The following is a 16,728-nucleotide window of genomic DNA, read 5'->3' on the forward strand; positions in this document are numbered from 1 at the left end:
TTCAGTATGGGTTGCACCATAGCAGGTTCCTTGGGCATCCTATGGAGCTGGCATTTATTTGTCTTAGTGCACTCAGCAGAGATGCCATTGGACCAGTTGTCTGGTGTGCATTGCGGGCCCAAAGACATGAGATTTTCTCTTCCTGTGGGTGTAGAAGTGTTTGCATCTGATATTGCAGTATTGGGTGAGTAAAGCTTATAAGTCAGATGATTGTGATGAACCTTTGCAATGCTTGTGTTCTATCTCCATGTGGTAGAACATGACCATTGCATTAACACTCGTGGAGGGCTTTTTTTTTTTTTTTTGCTCCAGTCTTGATTGAGGCTTCACAATCCAGATGGTGTATAGTGCTCCCCCCCCTCCCCCCCCCCCCTCTTCTTTTTTTTTTTTTTTTTTTTTTTTTTTAAAGTGCATTGGGGAAATTTCCCTTCCCTTCCTGTCCCATAGCTAAAACGGAGTGAGAGAAAATCTCTCCGAAAAAAGTGAGGGAATTCTGGTGGTCATCAGAGCTAGTGACCAATCCCCCCCCCCAAAAAAAAGTATGTCTTGGGTCCCATTCCCCCCACCAGGTACCCACCATAGTAGGCAGTTTGCTCCATTGACCCGCAGAGTCTATATTTGTGGGAATGTGCACAAAACTGTGCTGATGCACAAAAAACACAGCCCTTTTGAAGGTGTGTAGTGGTGCTATTAAGACTTGCGCACACATTGCTTTTGTGCTCCTTCACCTGCTGAAAAACAAAATTCCATGTGTGTTGGTGCAGCACGATTTGGGATAAAATTATACAGGTTTTGCATCTACTTGTACTACAAAAAAAAAGCAATGCACTGCTAAAGTGTTTGGGTTTGGCATGAAGAAAAGGTGGCAACCCTATCCTGAGACTTGCATGGTTGGGTGGGTGATCTCCCTTTTCCTCTGCTGCAGTTAAGCAATGCAGAGTCCTTAATTGCATTTAACAGATCAGATGAGGGGCTACAGGCAAATGGCACTGATGACTAATTTGTACGGGGTATGACTCTCGCAGTGCGAGGCCCTTTTCATGCACACGCTGTACACAGTGATTGTTTTTGCCAGTGTTTAGGCTGCAGTCACTATAGCAGCACTTGACCGTCCCATTACATTGCGTTACAAAGTGCAGGAAATAAAACCATTTCATTATGCTTACAATGTCATTCTCTGATGAATCCCCTAAATGGTGGCAAGGAAATGTGTATGTTTAGCGTGGCTGAACAGAGGTTTAAATGTTTGTTGCCTTAGTCCAATATAGGGAAGCCCATTGAAATGAACAGGCTGTCCTATGCGTGTCGTGCAAAAGCTAATATATGCTTATGACCCCTGTCATAGTCTGAATGGGGCCTTGCCACAATGTGGAATTCCATTGGGTGGGCTTTGGTGACATATATGGGGGGGGGGGGGGGTCTAAACAGACCCCTGATGTTTCGTGTTTGAGAATGGTATGGAATACACAGTCCCCAGTCCCTTTCAATGCAGCCTCAGCTGCACTGGAAAATGAATGGGCAGTACTGTGCTGACTAGCTTCCTGTTCATTCACAAACTGAAGCCTATGCTTTGTTTATGAATGCACATTAAGTGATCAGTACTCATTACTCAAGTTTTTTCAGAAAAAGGACCTTTCCTGCAAAAGCCACTCAGTGCACCCTGTGCCTATGCTTGCAGGTCTGATTTCTGGGCTGCTGAGCTATGTATGAGCCTCTCCCTTTTCGAATGCACTGCATATCAAAACCTCCCCCTTAAGGCTAGGTTCACCCCCAACCACTTTTATTTTTTTTTTATTTTTTTTTTTCTGCCTCTCCAGTCTAAGCATTGAAAGTGTGATCTCTGTAATTTACAGTTTTGCAGATGACACCTTGTTGATCTTGTGAAGTTTAATCCATAAACTGTGAGGATTTCACAACAATGAACATTGGATAGGTCAAAGGATCATAATGTGATCCAGTTCACATGTGTGCAGAAATGTATTACTGGGAGAATGAACAAAGGGTGGGGCTAACTATACAGAATACACTGAGACAGGAAGGGGAGGGACAGAATAATACATATAACATTTAAAGACCTCACAAGCATGTGATTGATAGAAATTTTTTTTTAAACTTTATCTCTATTCATTTCTTTTCAATTTAGACAAAACAAACATCATTTATGTAAAAACAAAAAACAAAAGCATGAATAAAAAATACGTAGTTCTCTTCCCAGCATTCACCCCTCCATTCCACTCACAAGAGTTCTTATCTCACTACTACATGGTTAATAACCCTTCTGCTTTTACATATAAATACCCTTATTCATTTTCTCACACCACAATTTCCAAATCTTATCGAATTTTTTAATTCCTCCCTGTCTTATGTTACCCTTTCCTTAAGGATTACCCCATTCATATTCTGTACCCAGTCCCTTCTGGAAGGGGGTGTGGAGTACTGCCAATTCTGGGTGATTGACAGATTTAGTTGGATTTTCTGACTTTAACATGGTTGCATCAGCAGTAAAGGAGATGTGACCCTTCACTACAGGTTGGCAATGCTGGCCTTTTCTCCAGTGATAATCTGATAGCAGAGTGACTGACTGAACATGTATAATGTTGTCTGGAAGGTTTAATTGATTCTTGTATACTGAACATGTCATTTGAATCCACTATTTGCCACTTCCAGATGATAAAGATAACGCCCGCTCTCTCCAGAACGACACAGCATGTGGCCTGTGGATAGGACGGGACATGGAGAAGAAACTGCTGGTCACTGCTGCCTATGATGGGTGCTATGTAAGGGAGGAGGTGGGTAAACCTTTGCATGTTTATGGATTGATAAATTGGTCAAAACTGATATTTAAAGAGATCCAGGAGAGGAGCATTGGCACTTTAATGGTGGTTGGAGGTTTAGGTATTTTGATCAAGGCTCAACATACTGGTGAAAACTGGACTTGGATTACTACAAGAGTAAGCTTCAACTAATGGCAAATTCAAATTTTGAATATTGGAGTTGCGTACAAGCAAAACTGTTTCAAGTTGACACTTGTGTTATGTGGGACTGTCAGGTTCTCGTGATCTGGGGAGGTTCAGCCTCTAGTCCCAGTGACTATTGAGGGTTTTGAGGACAAATGTTACAATGCAAACCATGTCTTATAAAAAAAAAAAAAATTCTGCACATTGTAGGGACTTGTATTCCAAGTCGGCACAGTGGTGTAGTGGTTAGCACTCTCACCTAGCAGTAAGAAGGGTCGCTGGTTCAAATCCCCACCACGACACTACCTGCCTGGAGTTTGCATGTTCTCCCTGTGCCTGCGTGGGTTTCCTCCGGGTACTCCGGTTTCCTTCCACAATCAAAAGACATGCAGGTAGGTTAATTGGCTTCTGTCCAAAATTGGCCCTAGTATATGAATGGGGACCTTGGATTGTGGGCACCTTGAGGGTAGGGACCAATGTGAGTGTGCAATGTACAGGGATAGGGTCTATTGTAGACACCTCACTCAGGTTGAACTGGATGGACTGGTGTCTTTATTCAACCTTACTAACTATGAAACTATAAAAGTAAGCCTTGGCGCTCAATCTACTTTTTATCGGGAGCCATGATCTGCTTATACCTGTGTATCAGAGTCCTATGGTACAGATTACCTGCCCAGGGACAGTCATCAATATCCAAACTTTTACAGCCCTCACTTGAGCACAGATCAAGGGAAAAATGTTCCATGTGGACCATTGGCCTATGATGTTCAAGTGAGGGCTATTAAATGTTGAACAGGGGTCCTTCCACAGTGTGGATATAGATCTTACAGGGTTTCAAGAGGTGTGTGTGTGTGTGTTCCCTTCATCTACCTGATGGGGGGGGGGGGGGGGTGGGGACTGGGGGCCACCTTGGTATAGATGCCTGTGCTTCACGTCCTAATGATGCAGTAAACCATACAGGTGATCTCGTTGAACCCCAGACCCCCCCCCCATAAAAGCTATGTATGCGGCCTGAAATGGTTTTTATATTGAGCTATTTTTGCCTTTTTATACTAGCAATTCTGGAGGGCATGTGGACAACAGGGGTGTAAAGCTATGGCTCTGCCCACTGTACTAAAATGACGAATAGTTCTTGTCTTTGGATGAGTGAGGTGTTCTAAGAAGGATTTACAAAAATAGAGAACTAAACTCCTTAAGACAAGGCTCCTAGAGTAGTAGTACCAAGGGTCATAATTTGCTGTAGCTACTTCTGCTTTTTTTCCTTGAAGGATGAAGACTATGTAATGACTGTGATCCTTGATAGACTTGACAATGGAGAATTGGATCATCAAAAAAAGGATCTAAAGTGTCCCTTAAAATCAGGTAAATGTTAACTAGCATGCATTAAACCAAATCGCCTAGAATAAGTTATAATTGCAAATCTCATGATTATAGTATAACAGATGTTGACCGTTACTACCGCCCAGCCACCCACTCCATACCTTTCCCTTTACCCATTAAAGGAGACCACACCTTTTTGGAGTAATTGATGGCCACAGCAGCCCCTTTATTATCAAAACCATAAATTTAACATATAATAACAAACATCTGAAAATTGATCGTGTTGGTCATATGCAGGACACTCCCATAACAGATGGGAGTTGCTTTATCCACACAAATGCTGCTTGCATACAATTTGCAAAAGTACATGGTTATTGGTGTCTGGAGTCAAAATTGCAGCTCTTCCACAATTTCACTGCAGGAAGACAGGGGCCCTTGGAGCACAATGAGAAATGGCTTCTCATGCATTGAGCTTTAGAAAGCGTGCAACAAATTGCAGAGGTGTCAACAGAACCTTTCAATAAGATTAGTGTCTAGTTTGGATTTTAGGATCTTTTAGAGCACAGCAGAAGATGGCTGAGGTGAAGCATCTTATCTTGAGAACTGTTTTTTAATGGTGGGGTTTGGGTGTTTTTATTTTTTTATAAATGTAATATTACAAACCAATAGTACATAGGTGTTAAAGGACAAATTGAACATATAGGTAGAACTACTGTACGAACACAACGGATGCACTGAGATGTTTGTAGGCAGGTGCAGTCTGTGTTCAGTGGCAAGATAGTTTGAGGGGAAGTCAAGGGTAACTTTTTTTTATTTTTTTTTTATGGTTTTCTGCCTCACTGAGGAAGCTGAGGAAGCTAAGCAATGGGATTCTGCTGCCCCATGTGACTCTAGCAGCCATCTTGGGTCAGGCAGAGCCTATTTAAGGTAGCAGAAAACAAAACTCTTGTTTGGACTAAATCTCATAATGGATGATGCCTCAGGCCTTGCTGCCCTCAGGGATAGGGGTATCCTAGCAGTCAAAGGGGAAAGGGGAAAACAAGGGCGCAGACTCCAGATTGTAACAAGGGAGATTACGGGGTCAGTCCTGGCAGTGACCCCCTGTAATCTCCTCTGTTACGATCTGGAGTTTGTTGCCACCTTGACAAATTGCTATCATCTGGAGACTATTTGTACCACAAGTCTTCATTCACACATTTGAGTAGTTTCCCATTTTACTTCTAATAAAATGTACAAGGTTGGTGCACCCTTCTTCTTTTTTTTTTTTTTTTTTTTTTTTTTTTTTTTTTTTTTTCCCTCTTTCCTTCTAGGCCTATTTAAGGCCCTGGCTTCAAGGCTTTGCTCCAAAATTTTCAAGTGAGTAGGGACAGAACTAGGCCAGGAAAGGTTCCTGACCATGAGGGAAAGTGTAGGGCTTGCAACTTCTCTGGACATCTTCCCACTTGGGTACAAACGGCCAGGCTGCATTGTCGGGAGGTATAGCTACAAACTCAGACTCCATGACTCAAGACACTCTAGTGTTTGCACAAAATGTATACTAGAAATGTACTTAAACATTTTTGAGACTGGGACTACCACCAACAGACTTCCATTATTCATTACTAGTGCTATCTAGTGGTCCCAGTTTTAGTACTTGTATTTAAAGACCTTTTTTGCAAATTGGCATTTTGGCAAGGCAGTATGGCTTCATCACAGCTGTCTGCAAATGCAGACAAAACTCCTACATGTTGGATAAATGGTTTCAAACATTTGTGCCAGCAAACTTCTGTAGTTCAGGTTTTGATCCAATTGCCTCCATGGTAATTGGCTTCTGTGACTTCACGTTCTGGGAGAAGGAGCTTTAGCATGACTACCGGCTCTGGTTAGCCTTGTATCAACATGCATGATTTGTGTAGTTCAGTGGCATAGTCTTCATTTTTGTTATGACTGAGGACATGTTTATCAATTTTGGGCAGATTGCTCAACTCTATCAGGAATTCATTAAATCATTTACACTAAATGGTGTAGAGCTGGCTGTTCTAAATTGGTTGTATGGTATTTTCCAGTTATGGATGCCCCAAGTGACTGTGCAGCTATCCAAAAAAGTGACCGCTTGCCTTGTGCCGAAAATGCCGTGTCCAGGGATGTGTGTGAAGGACTGGGATGCTGCTTCTCTCCTAGTGACTCTTCTCCATGTTACTTTGGAAAGGAAGGTGAGTTCATCGTGACTTGGACCAGTGTATCCAGTTTACAGAATGACTAACAGTCAATGTCTTAACCTAGAGACTCTCAGAACAATTGTTTGTGGCTGTGTTTTTATTTTATATTACATTTTTTGAGAATGCCTTCATCTCTAATCCTATTCCAATTTCTGCATGCTGAGGCAAGCGCTAGTAGGAGACCACGGGTTTTTAAAATGGGAATACTATCTGTATTATGGGCATACAGTAAATTGCTCACCTGTTCCAGTATTGAACATGGACACACAATGGTAAGACAAATCCTAGATCTGATGGATAGTGGCTAGAATGCCTGTAAGGCCCTCTAACACAGATGCCTCCATGTTGCAGATTCTGCTGAGCAAGACAAATGACCAGTCCATGTCTGTTCACTGTGCAGAACAGTCCTGTGCTCTGAAGGAATCAAACCGCCTGTCTGTTTCCATCTGATCTGCCAGGATGGAAAAGACTACCATCTATCTGTTTTTTGCAGGATCGGATGGCAGTGGGTGCCAATGGACATGTGTCATCACATCCACTTCTCTATAGAAGAGCCTGCAAGGTCAAAACGGGTCTGCCTGAAACAAGGGCTGTCTGATCAGACCTGCCTGTCAAAGGGCCCTAAGGCTTCTATGACTCTTGCTACTATTGAGGGGGTTCCATCCTCTTCTGTCCTAGTTGCATAACAGAATGAGTGGAAATCTTCTATTAAAGACATGACTGCACTAAAACATGACCAGTTTTATCCCTTCCCAATTTCTGCTAAAGTGCAAAACAAATGACTGGGAATCTATTGAGAATATAACTTTTTAAAAACATTTTTTTTTTTTCCAATGGCTTTTTCCCCAATCGTCTTTCAGGACAGCCACCTTTGAGAGACACTGGCTCCTCCCCTCTTAGGAAACACCGCCTTGATTTTCATGATTTAAGCCTCCTCCTCCCTTCGTTCCTCAGTTATGGTGTTTCCTCCGGTGGGGAGACATCGCTAAGGAACCTTAGCTGAATTCGGTTGGTGAGACTGAAGCTATCCGAGCGGAGCCCCGGCCCCACTCGGTTACCCGACCGTCTATCGGTCGGCCCTTGACAGTCGGATCAGCGGGGAGCTGAAGCGTTCGTACTGTCTATACACCCTAAACTTCGCTTGGGGAAAGCAGGAAGTTTTACAGGGTCGTCCGTCCGTTCACCCGCGGGTGTTTTAACGGAACAGGCAGTCCGGTCGGCTGGGGAAGCTGAACTTTTGACTGACCTTTTTCTCTATACGCACTCCAATCTTCGCTTGGGGAAAGCAGGAAGTTTTTGGGGAGGTTCATCCCTGCGTTTCGCCCAGTGGGGCGCTGCAACGAGGACGTCCAAGGCCCCCCTGTGTATCCAGTCGGCTGGGAGCCAGAGGCCGGACCGGTTGGCGGGCGACGTCAATTCCGGTGGGGGCGGACCTCTTCGTTGGATCCGCGTCTTCCGGTTCCGGACGCGGCACGTGGAGGGGAACCTAGCGTTCGGCTGGTGCAGCCTCTCTTTCTACAGTTGCACAGGTAGCTGTTGGAGGCACGTTCGTACCACTCTTCCTCAACAGGAGAATGTCCAAAGCAGTGGCTTCGGGAGCTCCAGGAGTAACGGCACCAGCCACTCAAAGGTAAAAGCCCTGGCGAGGGGTTCCCTTACCTTACAACCAGTAGCTCCACTGGTGTTTTTTCCCCCTAGGTGGTCGGGGGGAAGGGCAGTGCGTCTGGGATCCAGATGGAGATTGATCCTAGGGGAGGGCACTCCCGGTGGTCCTCTTAAGTAGTGCTGGTGTTTGTTTTTTTAGGATTTTATGCTGCTCTTTTATCTCTAGGTCTCTGAAGGACATGAGCAAGTCTCCCTTTGGTTCTAGGAGGGAGCGTCCTTCATATAGAGCCTCTTTGGGGGAATCCCTGGTTCAAAGGCACTTGGTAAAGAGTGTATTGAGGCACCGGATAGCTCAGTCAGACCTTTAACCTAAGGTTCCAGTGGCCTCAGAGGGTTCAGGTCCCTGTTTGAGCGCCATTAGGAAACAGGCAGCAGAACACGGTGCATATCTGGCGGCTTCTGTGAAGGTTACAATGGCCTCAGCTCCAGAGCACTCTTTCACCAGCACAGCAGAGTGTTCCACCTAACCCAATGGATGTTCCTCCTGCAGGTTAAGGGAGAGTCTAGAGGGTTCCAGAGAGGAAGTTGAGGAAGAAGTTGACAGTGCCGTCTCAGACTCCCAAGGGACTCTGATAAAGGTGAGGGCTTGGGTGGGGAACCCAAAAGAACCCCTCGATATAAACTTCCCCCTGGATGAAGTGGATAAGCTCTTGAGAGCTATTCATACCACTTTAGGAAGAAGGCATTGTCACCCCACGATCAGATGTACTAGGACCTGGGGGAAGCGGGTGTTCCCGGTTCATGATGTCTTGATCGATGCCATCAGGATGGCGGGGTCCCGAAGGAAAACCTTTCTTTTCTGGTGCTTTAAAGCAAAGGTTTTTTCTTGGGCGGAAGAGGAAGCTCTTGTCTGGAATAGAATCTCCCAGGTTAGAGACTACCTTTCTTCAGACGTCCAGGCATACTGACCTGTCCTCAGGGACATGGGAATACTTTCAGACCCTATGTTTGAAATGATGGACTCACTTCTGAAGTCTATCCTCCTTTCCCATACTGCTTAAGGTGTTGGCATACGCTGCTTCGATTCAATCCAGGCGAATGTATGCAAGATCTTCGGCTCTGACCAACTCAGCCTGGAGGGCTCCAAGGCTGAAGACATGGCAGGGGGTCAAGGCGTCCAAGGCAAAAGCTCTGTGTAATCCTTTTTACAGGAAACCTGCTGTTGGATGGATTCACTTCTGAAGGATGCCTGGGATTTATAATAAGAAAATCTTTAAGCCTGACATAGAAGCCACAGTGGTGGCTCGTAATATGAAGTGTTGGCTTATCCAGATTAATGCATGAAGCAATGACAGCAGAGGAGACTTTTCTATCCTCCTCTCCCATGGTGCTTAAGGAGTCAGCATACACTGCGGGTGCTTCGACTCAATCCATGCGAATGTATGCAAGGTCCTCGGCTCTGGCCAACTCAGCCTGGAGGGCCTTAAGGCTGAAGACATGACAGGGGGACAAGGCGTCCAAAGCAAAGCTCTGGAATCCTTTTTACAGGAGACTGCTGTTACTGCTACTGTTTACTGCTGTTTGGGCCAGGTCTTGAAGCAGTGCTAGATCGCACGGCTGATAAGAAAAAGGCCTTTCCCCTTAAGAAGAAATATGGGGAGCAGTAAAAAAGGGGCCTTCCTCCCCCAGTGGGAGATGATCACCTCCAATCAGTTTGTGTTGGGGATCATCGTAAGAGGTTACCGTTTGGAGTTTTCAGAGCTCTCCTCTTTTGAGACTCCTTGTCACTGAGCTGCCAAAATGTGCCCTTCTTTCCTCTTCAGGAGTTAGAGGAACAGGAAGTGGTAATACAGGTCCCAGCAGGATATATAGAAAGGGCTCCTATTCTCACATTTTTGTGGTTCACAAGCCTTTGGGAAAATTCAGGCTCATCCTGAACCTGAAACGTCTGTGTGTCTTAGTCACCTACAGATGGCTTTCGTTGGTTTTGGTCACTGGGTGAGGGCACCTCTTCCACCAAAACTTTTTCAGGGCATGGATAGTATGGATGCATACCTGCATATTCCCATTGCAGAGAACCACCAGCGTTTCCTTAGGCTGGCAGTGATAACTTCTGTAGGGGTGCTACACATTCAGTTCAAAGCACTTCCCTTTTGGGCTATCCCTTTCCTCCTCCTATCTTCACCAAAGTGATGGTAGAAGTTCTGGCATTCCTGCGTCTCAGGGGAGTCTCGGTGATCGTGTGTCCTGAAGATCTTCTCCGGTTTGTACCTTCTCTGACGCAGTCGATTTGGGATCAACAGGTAACAAAAGACCTGTTTGTGAGCCTGGGTTGGCCTCTGAACCTAGAGAAACCCAACTTAAATTCCTTACCAGGGGGTCACCTTCCTGGGGTAGGTGCTGGGCTCAACAGAACAAAAGGTCTTCCCTCCTTGGAGAAGATCCAGAAGATAGACAGAGCACTGTTGTTTCTCCAGGGCAACTGTCAAAAACTCAGTTAGGCAGGTTGAGTTTACTGACAGCCACGCTCCTAGCAGTTCAGTGGACGGGGTCATGTTACCGTCCTCTGTAAACTATTCATCTTGAAGATTTGGGACCACAGTCAGGGGTCTTGGGACTCTTTGGTTCCAACTCAGGTAAAGAGGTCCCTTTGGGAAAGGGAGCACGTTTGTTACAAGACCTAGAATGGAGTTTCCCAGTATCCAGGGTGGTTACAACCGATACGAACGGCTTAGGTTGGGGTACACACCTAGACTCCTGTTTGGTACAGGGTACCTGGGAGAGGAAGGAATCTAAGAGATCCTCAAATTGGAGGGAGTTGAGAACAGTAGATCTGGTTCTCAGGACCTCTCAGAGTTCTCTGGAGACTTCATGTAAGAGTCATGGAAACAATCCCTTGGCAGTGGCTTGCGTCGACAGGATGGGGACTCCTGGAGCGGATCCTTTATGGGTCCTAGCGAAGGCCATCCTCAGATGGGCCGAATATTGAAATCCTGTCTTTTCAGTGATCTGTTTTGAAGGAGAGCAAATCCTGATTTTAGATTTCCTCAGAGCAACCAGGTTCTCAAGCAGGAGGTTCTTCGAATGGATCACCCAGAGTTGGGGGATTCCTTGGATGGACCTCTCTTTTTCTCAAGGGAAAACGCAAAGGAAGCCATCTCCTGTTCCATGAACAGGGGAGATGGGAGGTCGGGAGCAGACACACTAAAGCACAGAGTTAGGGTTTCTCTAAGTGCTATGCTTTCTCCCCTCCCGTTCTGATTCCTGCAGGGTCAGGGAAGTTTTCAGGTGGAGATTACTACCTATTTTTTAATCACACCTCTTGGGCCCAGGAGGCCGTGGTTCTCCATTCTGAAGGGCCTGTCAGGGGAACCCCCCCCCCCGGGTTTTCCCGGTCTAGGAGTGTCCCTTCTCCCAGGGTCCAGTCTGCGGTCCCCAGGTGGATTCTTGCAGCTTGGCTACTGAGAAGGAATTGCTGAAGGGCAAAGAGGTCTCAGACTGTTTAATAGCCACTCTTCTGAATTGCAGGTAAATAGAAACTCAGACCATTTTCTTGAAGGTATGGAGACGGTTCAACAGCTGATGCTCAGAGAACTCCTTCAATGTGCACAGCCTCGTAGCCGTTCTAGAGTTCCTGCAGTCAGGGGCAGATAAAGGTTTAGCCCCATAAACATTGAAGAGTCAGGTTTTCGCTTTTAGCGTATTCCTGGAAGGGCATCTAACATCAGACCTTGGTATAGTAAGGTTCTTAGAGCCTTAAGTAGGCAAAGACCAAGCCTTTGGTCGCCCCCTTCCCAGTCGGGGTCACTCATTAGTTTTACAGGTTCCCACAAAGGAACCTTTTTCAGCAATTGGAATCTGGCTGGTTATGGTTGATCACTCTCAAAACTGTTTTTTGTGGCGATCACTGCGGCAAGGAAAGTGAGTAAACTCGAAACCTTTTCTGTTAAGGCACTCCCTTTCCAGACCATTCAGTTTTTAAGATCATTCTGGCCTTTTTACCTAATGGTAGTCTCTAATCCTCAGAGAGTCCGAGAGATTATGCTGCCTATTTTTCGTTCAAAACCAGTGAGCGAACAGGACACATCTTCTTGGACGTGTCCTTCATTATTTTGGTTACACAAAGCCAGTTCAGGAAGTCTGATTTACCTTTGGTGTTACTTCCAGGGGCTAGGAAGGGTTCCAAAGCCTTTAGACGTACGCTAACCAGATGATTAAGGTCAGCCATTGGGCAGACTTGCGCGGTTGGGGTATTAAAGCCTCCAGTTAGAATTAAAGCACACTCAGCCAGGACAGCGGCAACTCCGCAGACAATGTGGGCTGGTGTGTCTCCTGAACAGATCTGTAGAGCCGCAACGTGGTTCAAGTTTTCTACGTTCGTGAAGCACTATAGATTGGATCTTCTCTCAGCCAAAGACCAAGCCCTTTGGTCACAAGGTGCTGCAAGCAGTAGGTCCCACCCTAAGACAGGGTACTCGCTTATCCTCTCAAAGGTGGCTGTCCTGAAAGACGATTGGGGAAAAATGGAATTACGTACCGGTAATGTCCTTTTCCAGGAGTCTTTCAGGACAGCACCGGTTCCCACCCAAGTTTTTTGCAGATCATCGGGAACTCATTACATGAGGCCGTCAGGTAAGACTTAAAAGTTTGTTTATTGACGTGTTCTTGTGTCTCCCCAGTTGGCCGGAGGTACTCTGGAAGAACTGAGGAACGAAGGGAGGAGGAGGCTTAAATCATGAAAATCAAGGCGGTGTTTCCTAAGAGGGGAGGAGCCAGTGTCTCTCAAAGGTGGCTGTCCTGAAAGACTCCTGGAAAAGGACATTACCGGTACGTAATTCCATTTTTTTTGGTACATTGGTCTGTTCTTGCATGAGCCTCCAAAGCGAGTAGTTTGCATTGAAGCGGAAAAGTTGTTAATCTTCCTGCTGATGCCAGTAAAGGAGGGTTGTAGTTTGAGCATGGCTCAATGAAAAATGTAATGGAGCATCTTGTGCAACTACTAAATCTCTGGTGTAGACAATAGCTACTGGGCAGCCCTGTCATCATGGGGGAGGCCCATATAAATCGTGTATAAAATGCATAGTTTTTCTTAACTTGCTAGAAAATGTGATATTCCATGGATCCATTCCTAGCATAGCTCCCTCCTTGCACACCATTTGCTTCTCCTGAGTGCCTAACTACTGTGCTGGTCCAGCTCATCCACCCCTCCTAACTCCCTACATAAAATTTTACGTAGCTTCTGGGGGAGAAATGGAATTGGTGTCCCTTGAATAGTGGCTCAAAGGCTGCTGACACAACATTAAGGATGGTGGTGCATAAAATATAAATTCACATTTAATCTCATTGGAAATGTCTGGTAATTGGTTCGCTTTAAAATGTTTCAGTAGTTATTTTCACATAATAAACAATCCTTCATATTCTGAAATGCTTTACATGGAAAATTGATTTGTCTGTTTGCAGTGACCGCTCAATGCTCAGTTGATGGCCAGGTTCTGGTTGCAATTTCTAAAGATATGACTATTCCATCCTTAATCCTGGACTCTGCACATGTTGTCAATGTGGACTCTACATCATGCCCTGGATTGAGGGTTTCGAAGAATTCAGCTTTTGTAGCATTCAGGTTTCCTCTTTCTTGTGGAGTAAGGAAGGTAAGATGGGGTAAAATCAATGCCTGATGCCTATTAATTAGCCATGGTATGTAGCAGATACTCTATAACATGGTGTGATAAATGAGTGAGGCTTCAACTCGCATACTGCCTGCTCATGATTCAAAACCAACATAAGTAATCTCAGAAGCTACCCTTGTTTGCTTGCCCATGGCTAATGCTCTTTTGTTTTAGCTCTCTGGGAGTGAGATGGTTTATGAAAATACCCTTGAAGCTACAATAGAAACGACTATATGGCAAGGTGCTTCAATCACAAGAGACAGCACCATGAGGTAAACTACATGGGCAGAGGATGGGGATTACCTTGCTAGTTTTAAAATGCTGACTCTTATTTCTTTAACAGACTAACGGTTCGTTGCAACTATTCTCAAACTGCGCCTGCTCCCCTGATGGTTGAAGTGGTTACTCTTCCACCTCCTTCACCTGTATCCACCACAGGTCCCCTGTTCCTGGAAATGAGAATAGCTCAAGGTAATTGCATGTCCAGATCCAGGCTTTGTTGAAAGGCTGTTCCAGAACCCAATAGACATTAACTGGCTTGCTACCTAAAGCCTGCTCACCTTTTTTAGCCAGGGTCTTATGGCCAAGAATAGTAGGCCTCCTTTGTATGTAGAGGTCATCACTGTAAAAAGTAGCTCAAGACTGTATGAGATTAGATTTGATAAAGGGGTTGTAGGTGGGGCCTCAATCCAATAACTGCTTGGGAGGAATACCATGCACACAGGCTTTAGCAAAGTGGAAACTGGGAGTTGTAACAGTCACAATAGGTAAGTGACATACTGTAAAACAAAGACTTTCACACCAGCTCTATTGTATCACATTAACAGGAAGACAGCTCTGTTAAAGGGGTGGTGGTATACTGCACTAACCCACAGGAGGGAGTCCTAAAGATTAAATATCGGTGTCCCTTCACGGTCTTAAGAACCTTTCCCTGCATAAAACTCTGTAACTGACCAGCGGGTTCCTTCCCCTGATCTGTCCACTCAGTGCACCTGAATGATATGGAATCCTCTATAAAGGCTCCCCCCTTAAGATGACTAGAGACAAAATTGGTACTCTAGGGAAGGCAAGTATCTGCAGATTTTCTAAAGGGACGATATCCCTTAACAGACGCTCCTTCTTCTGTAGCATCTGCACCATATCTCCTACACCTGCCTACAGGGTGACTTCATGAAATGTAGTCGTGAACAAATCTTTTCTGAGAGTTGCTAGAATAGCAATGGGAAAGTGTGCTCCATCCTTGAGAGGTTCTTGCATAGTTCCCATGCATAAACCTAGAGTAATGAAACCTAGGTCTTTTGAAGTAGAGTAGGGGACCTTTCCTTGATGGCAGTCAAATGTGGGGGTTTGACATCAGTGCTTGGGGGGGGGGGGGGGGGGGGGGTGGAGTAGAACAGTGTGCGCTGGGCAGCTTAGGATTCCTAGAGGTGTTCTAAATTGGGACTTTATAGATCTCATTCCTTTGAGATGCATTACAGGGTAAAAAACGTGAAATTGGACTAAAATCTAAGGTGGGGAGAGATTGCATTAAGCTTTAAAAAAGAGTAGGCTATTAAACCACAACACATGGCTGTGAAACCATGTAGATTTGCCACATATTTGGACAGATGCTTTTGAGGGACCTTCTAGGGAGGACAGATTTTAGAAATTGAGAAACTAAAATCTAATGCCACATACACGCAATCGGAATTTTGGATGGGATTTCGCTCAAGCTGTCTTGCATACAGAGTCGCTGCATTCTTGACAGTCAGAATTTGGAGTGACGTACAACTGGACTAGAGAAGCTTAGTAGCCAACAACTTCCATCTCGTAGTTGCATACACACTATCGGAATTTCCGATGGAATGTTTTTCCGTTGGAAAAATTGAGAACCTGCTCTGAAATTTTTGCATGGTGGGAATTCGGCTAGCTAAATTCCAATGGCGCATACACATGGTCACATTTTTGATGGAAAGATCTCATCGGTATTTTTCTGCCTGACATTCCGATTGTGTATGTGGCATAAGTGAAAACCTTGCAGCGCATTAAATCTACATGGGTAAAACAAATGGCAGCAAGGGTACTGGTAGACCAAGGAAAAGGTCACTTTGAAGGAAAGCAGAAAATGTATGTATGTCTGTCAGAATGAGAACTAATATGCTGTAGTGCTGTGCCAACAGATTACCATTCCCTAATGGTAAGCAGTAATGTACCTGTACCCTTGTAGGTTATCCCCAACTGTGCTCTGGGGAAAAGAGAACAAGACCCTTAACATGGTTTTTGGAAGATTGGTTCTAAATTTTGTGTTTTTTTTTTTTTTTTTTTTTTTTTTTTTTTTCTCCCCCCCCCCCCCCCCCCCCCCCCCCCCCCCTGCAGATGCCCAGTACAGGTCATATTACCAGGAAGAAGACTATCCTTTAATCAAAGGGCTGAGAGATCTAGTTTTCTTAGAGGTCAGAATACTAAGAAGAACTGACCCAAACTTGGTTTTGGTCTTGAATAACTGCTGGGCCACACCATCTACAGACCCCACCCAAAAAATGCAATGGCCTCTTCTTATTGGCGGGTAAGGTCATAGGAAATTGAAATGTTTTTCTGAGCAATACAGGAACAATGTCCATCTCAGAATGTGCCACCAATAAATGTATTTTCAGCTGCCCTTACACTGGTGAGGAAATGGATTACCTCACTATATTGTCCCCTGTTGGAACTGCAGTTGATTTCCCAAAATACTACAAGCGCTTCATTGTCAGTGCCTTCGTTTTTGTGGATGAACCTACCCAAACAGCTTTCAGTGATACGGTAAGTCAACCATATTCTCTCATACATGGAAAGTTGCTGTTCTGTGTACATCCAGGCGGTCTTGCTTGATATGTGACTTCCAATCTGGTTGGCTGACCTTGAATGATTGTGCAGACTAGGACTTCAGTTAAGACATGTATGAACTCTACACACTGGTCTGAATTGTTGACTATCCAGTGTTTTTTATATGTTTTCTAACTT

General features: G+C 44.9%; 1 protein-coding gene across 1 annotated transcript in view; it reads left to right on the plus strand.

The window, feature by feature from the left end:
* Positions 1-16,728, plus strand: part of LOC143925745 (zona pellucida sperm-binding protein 4-like) — a 57,620-nt gene continuing 40,892 nt past the window's right edge. The window contains exons 1-9 of the mRNA XM_077450197.1: positions 1-184; positions 2,668-2,789; positions 4,226-4,319; positions 6,323-6,469; positions 13,541-13,728; positions 13,921-14,018; positions 14,090-14,217; positions 16,102-16,291; positions 16,380-16,527. Coding sequence (XP_077306323.1) covers positions 7-184; positions 2,668-2,789; positions 4,226-4,319; positions 6,323-6,469; positions 13,541-13,728; positions 13,921-14,018; positions 14,090-14,217; positions 16,102-16,291; positions 16,380-16,527 — 1,293 coding nt within the window. The 5' untranslated portion in view covers positions 1-6. The remainder of the gene's footprint in view (positions 185-2,667; positions 2,790-4,225; positions 4,320-6,322; positions 6,470-13,540; positions 13,729-13,920; positions 14,019-14,089; positions 14,218-16,101; positions 16,292-16,379; positions 16,528-16,728) is intronic.

The sequence above is a fragment of the Lithobates pipiens genome, unplaced genomic scaffold (assembly GCF_037356315.1).
Source record: "Lithobates pipiens isolate NorthernLeopardFrog02 unplaced genomic scaffold, aLitPip1_a1.2 Scaffold_22, whole genome shotgun sequence".
NCBI classification, from domain to species: domain Eukaryota; kingdom Metazoa; phylum Chordata; class Amphibia; order Anura; family Ranidae; genus Lithobates; species Lithobates pipiens.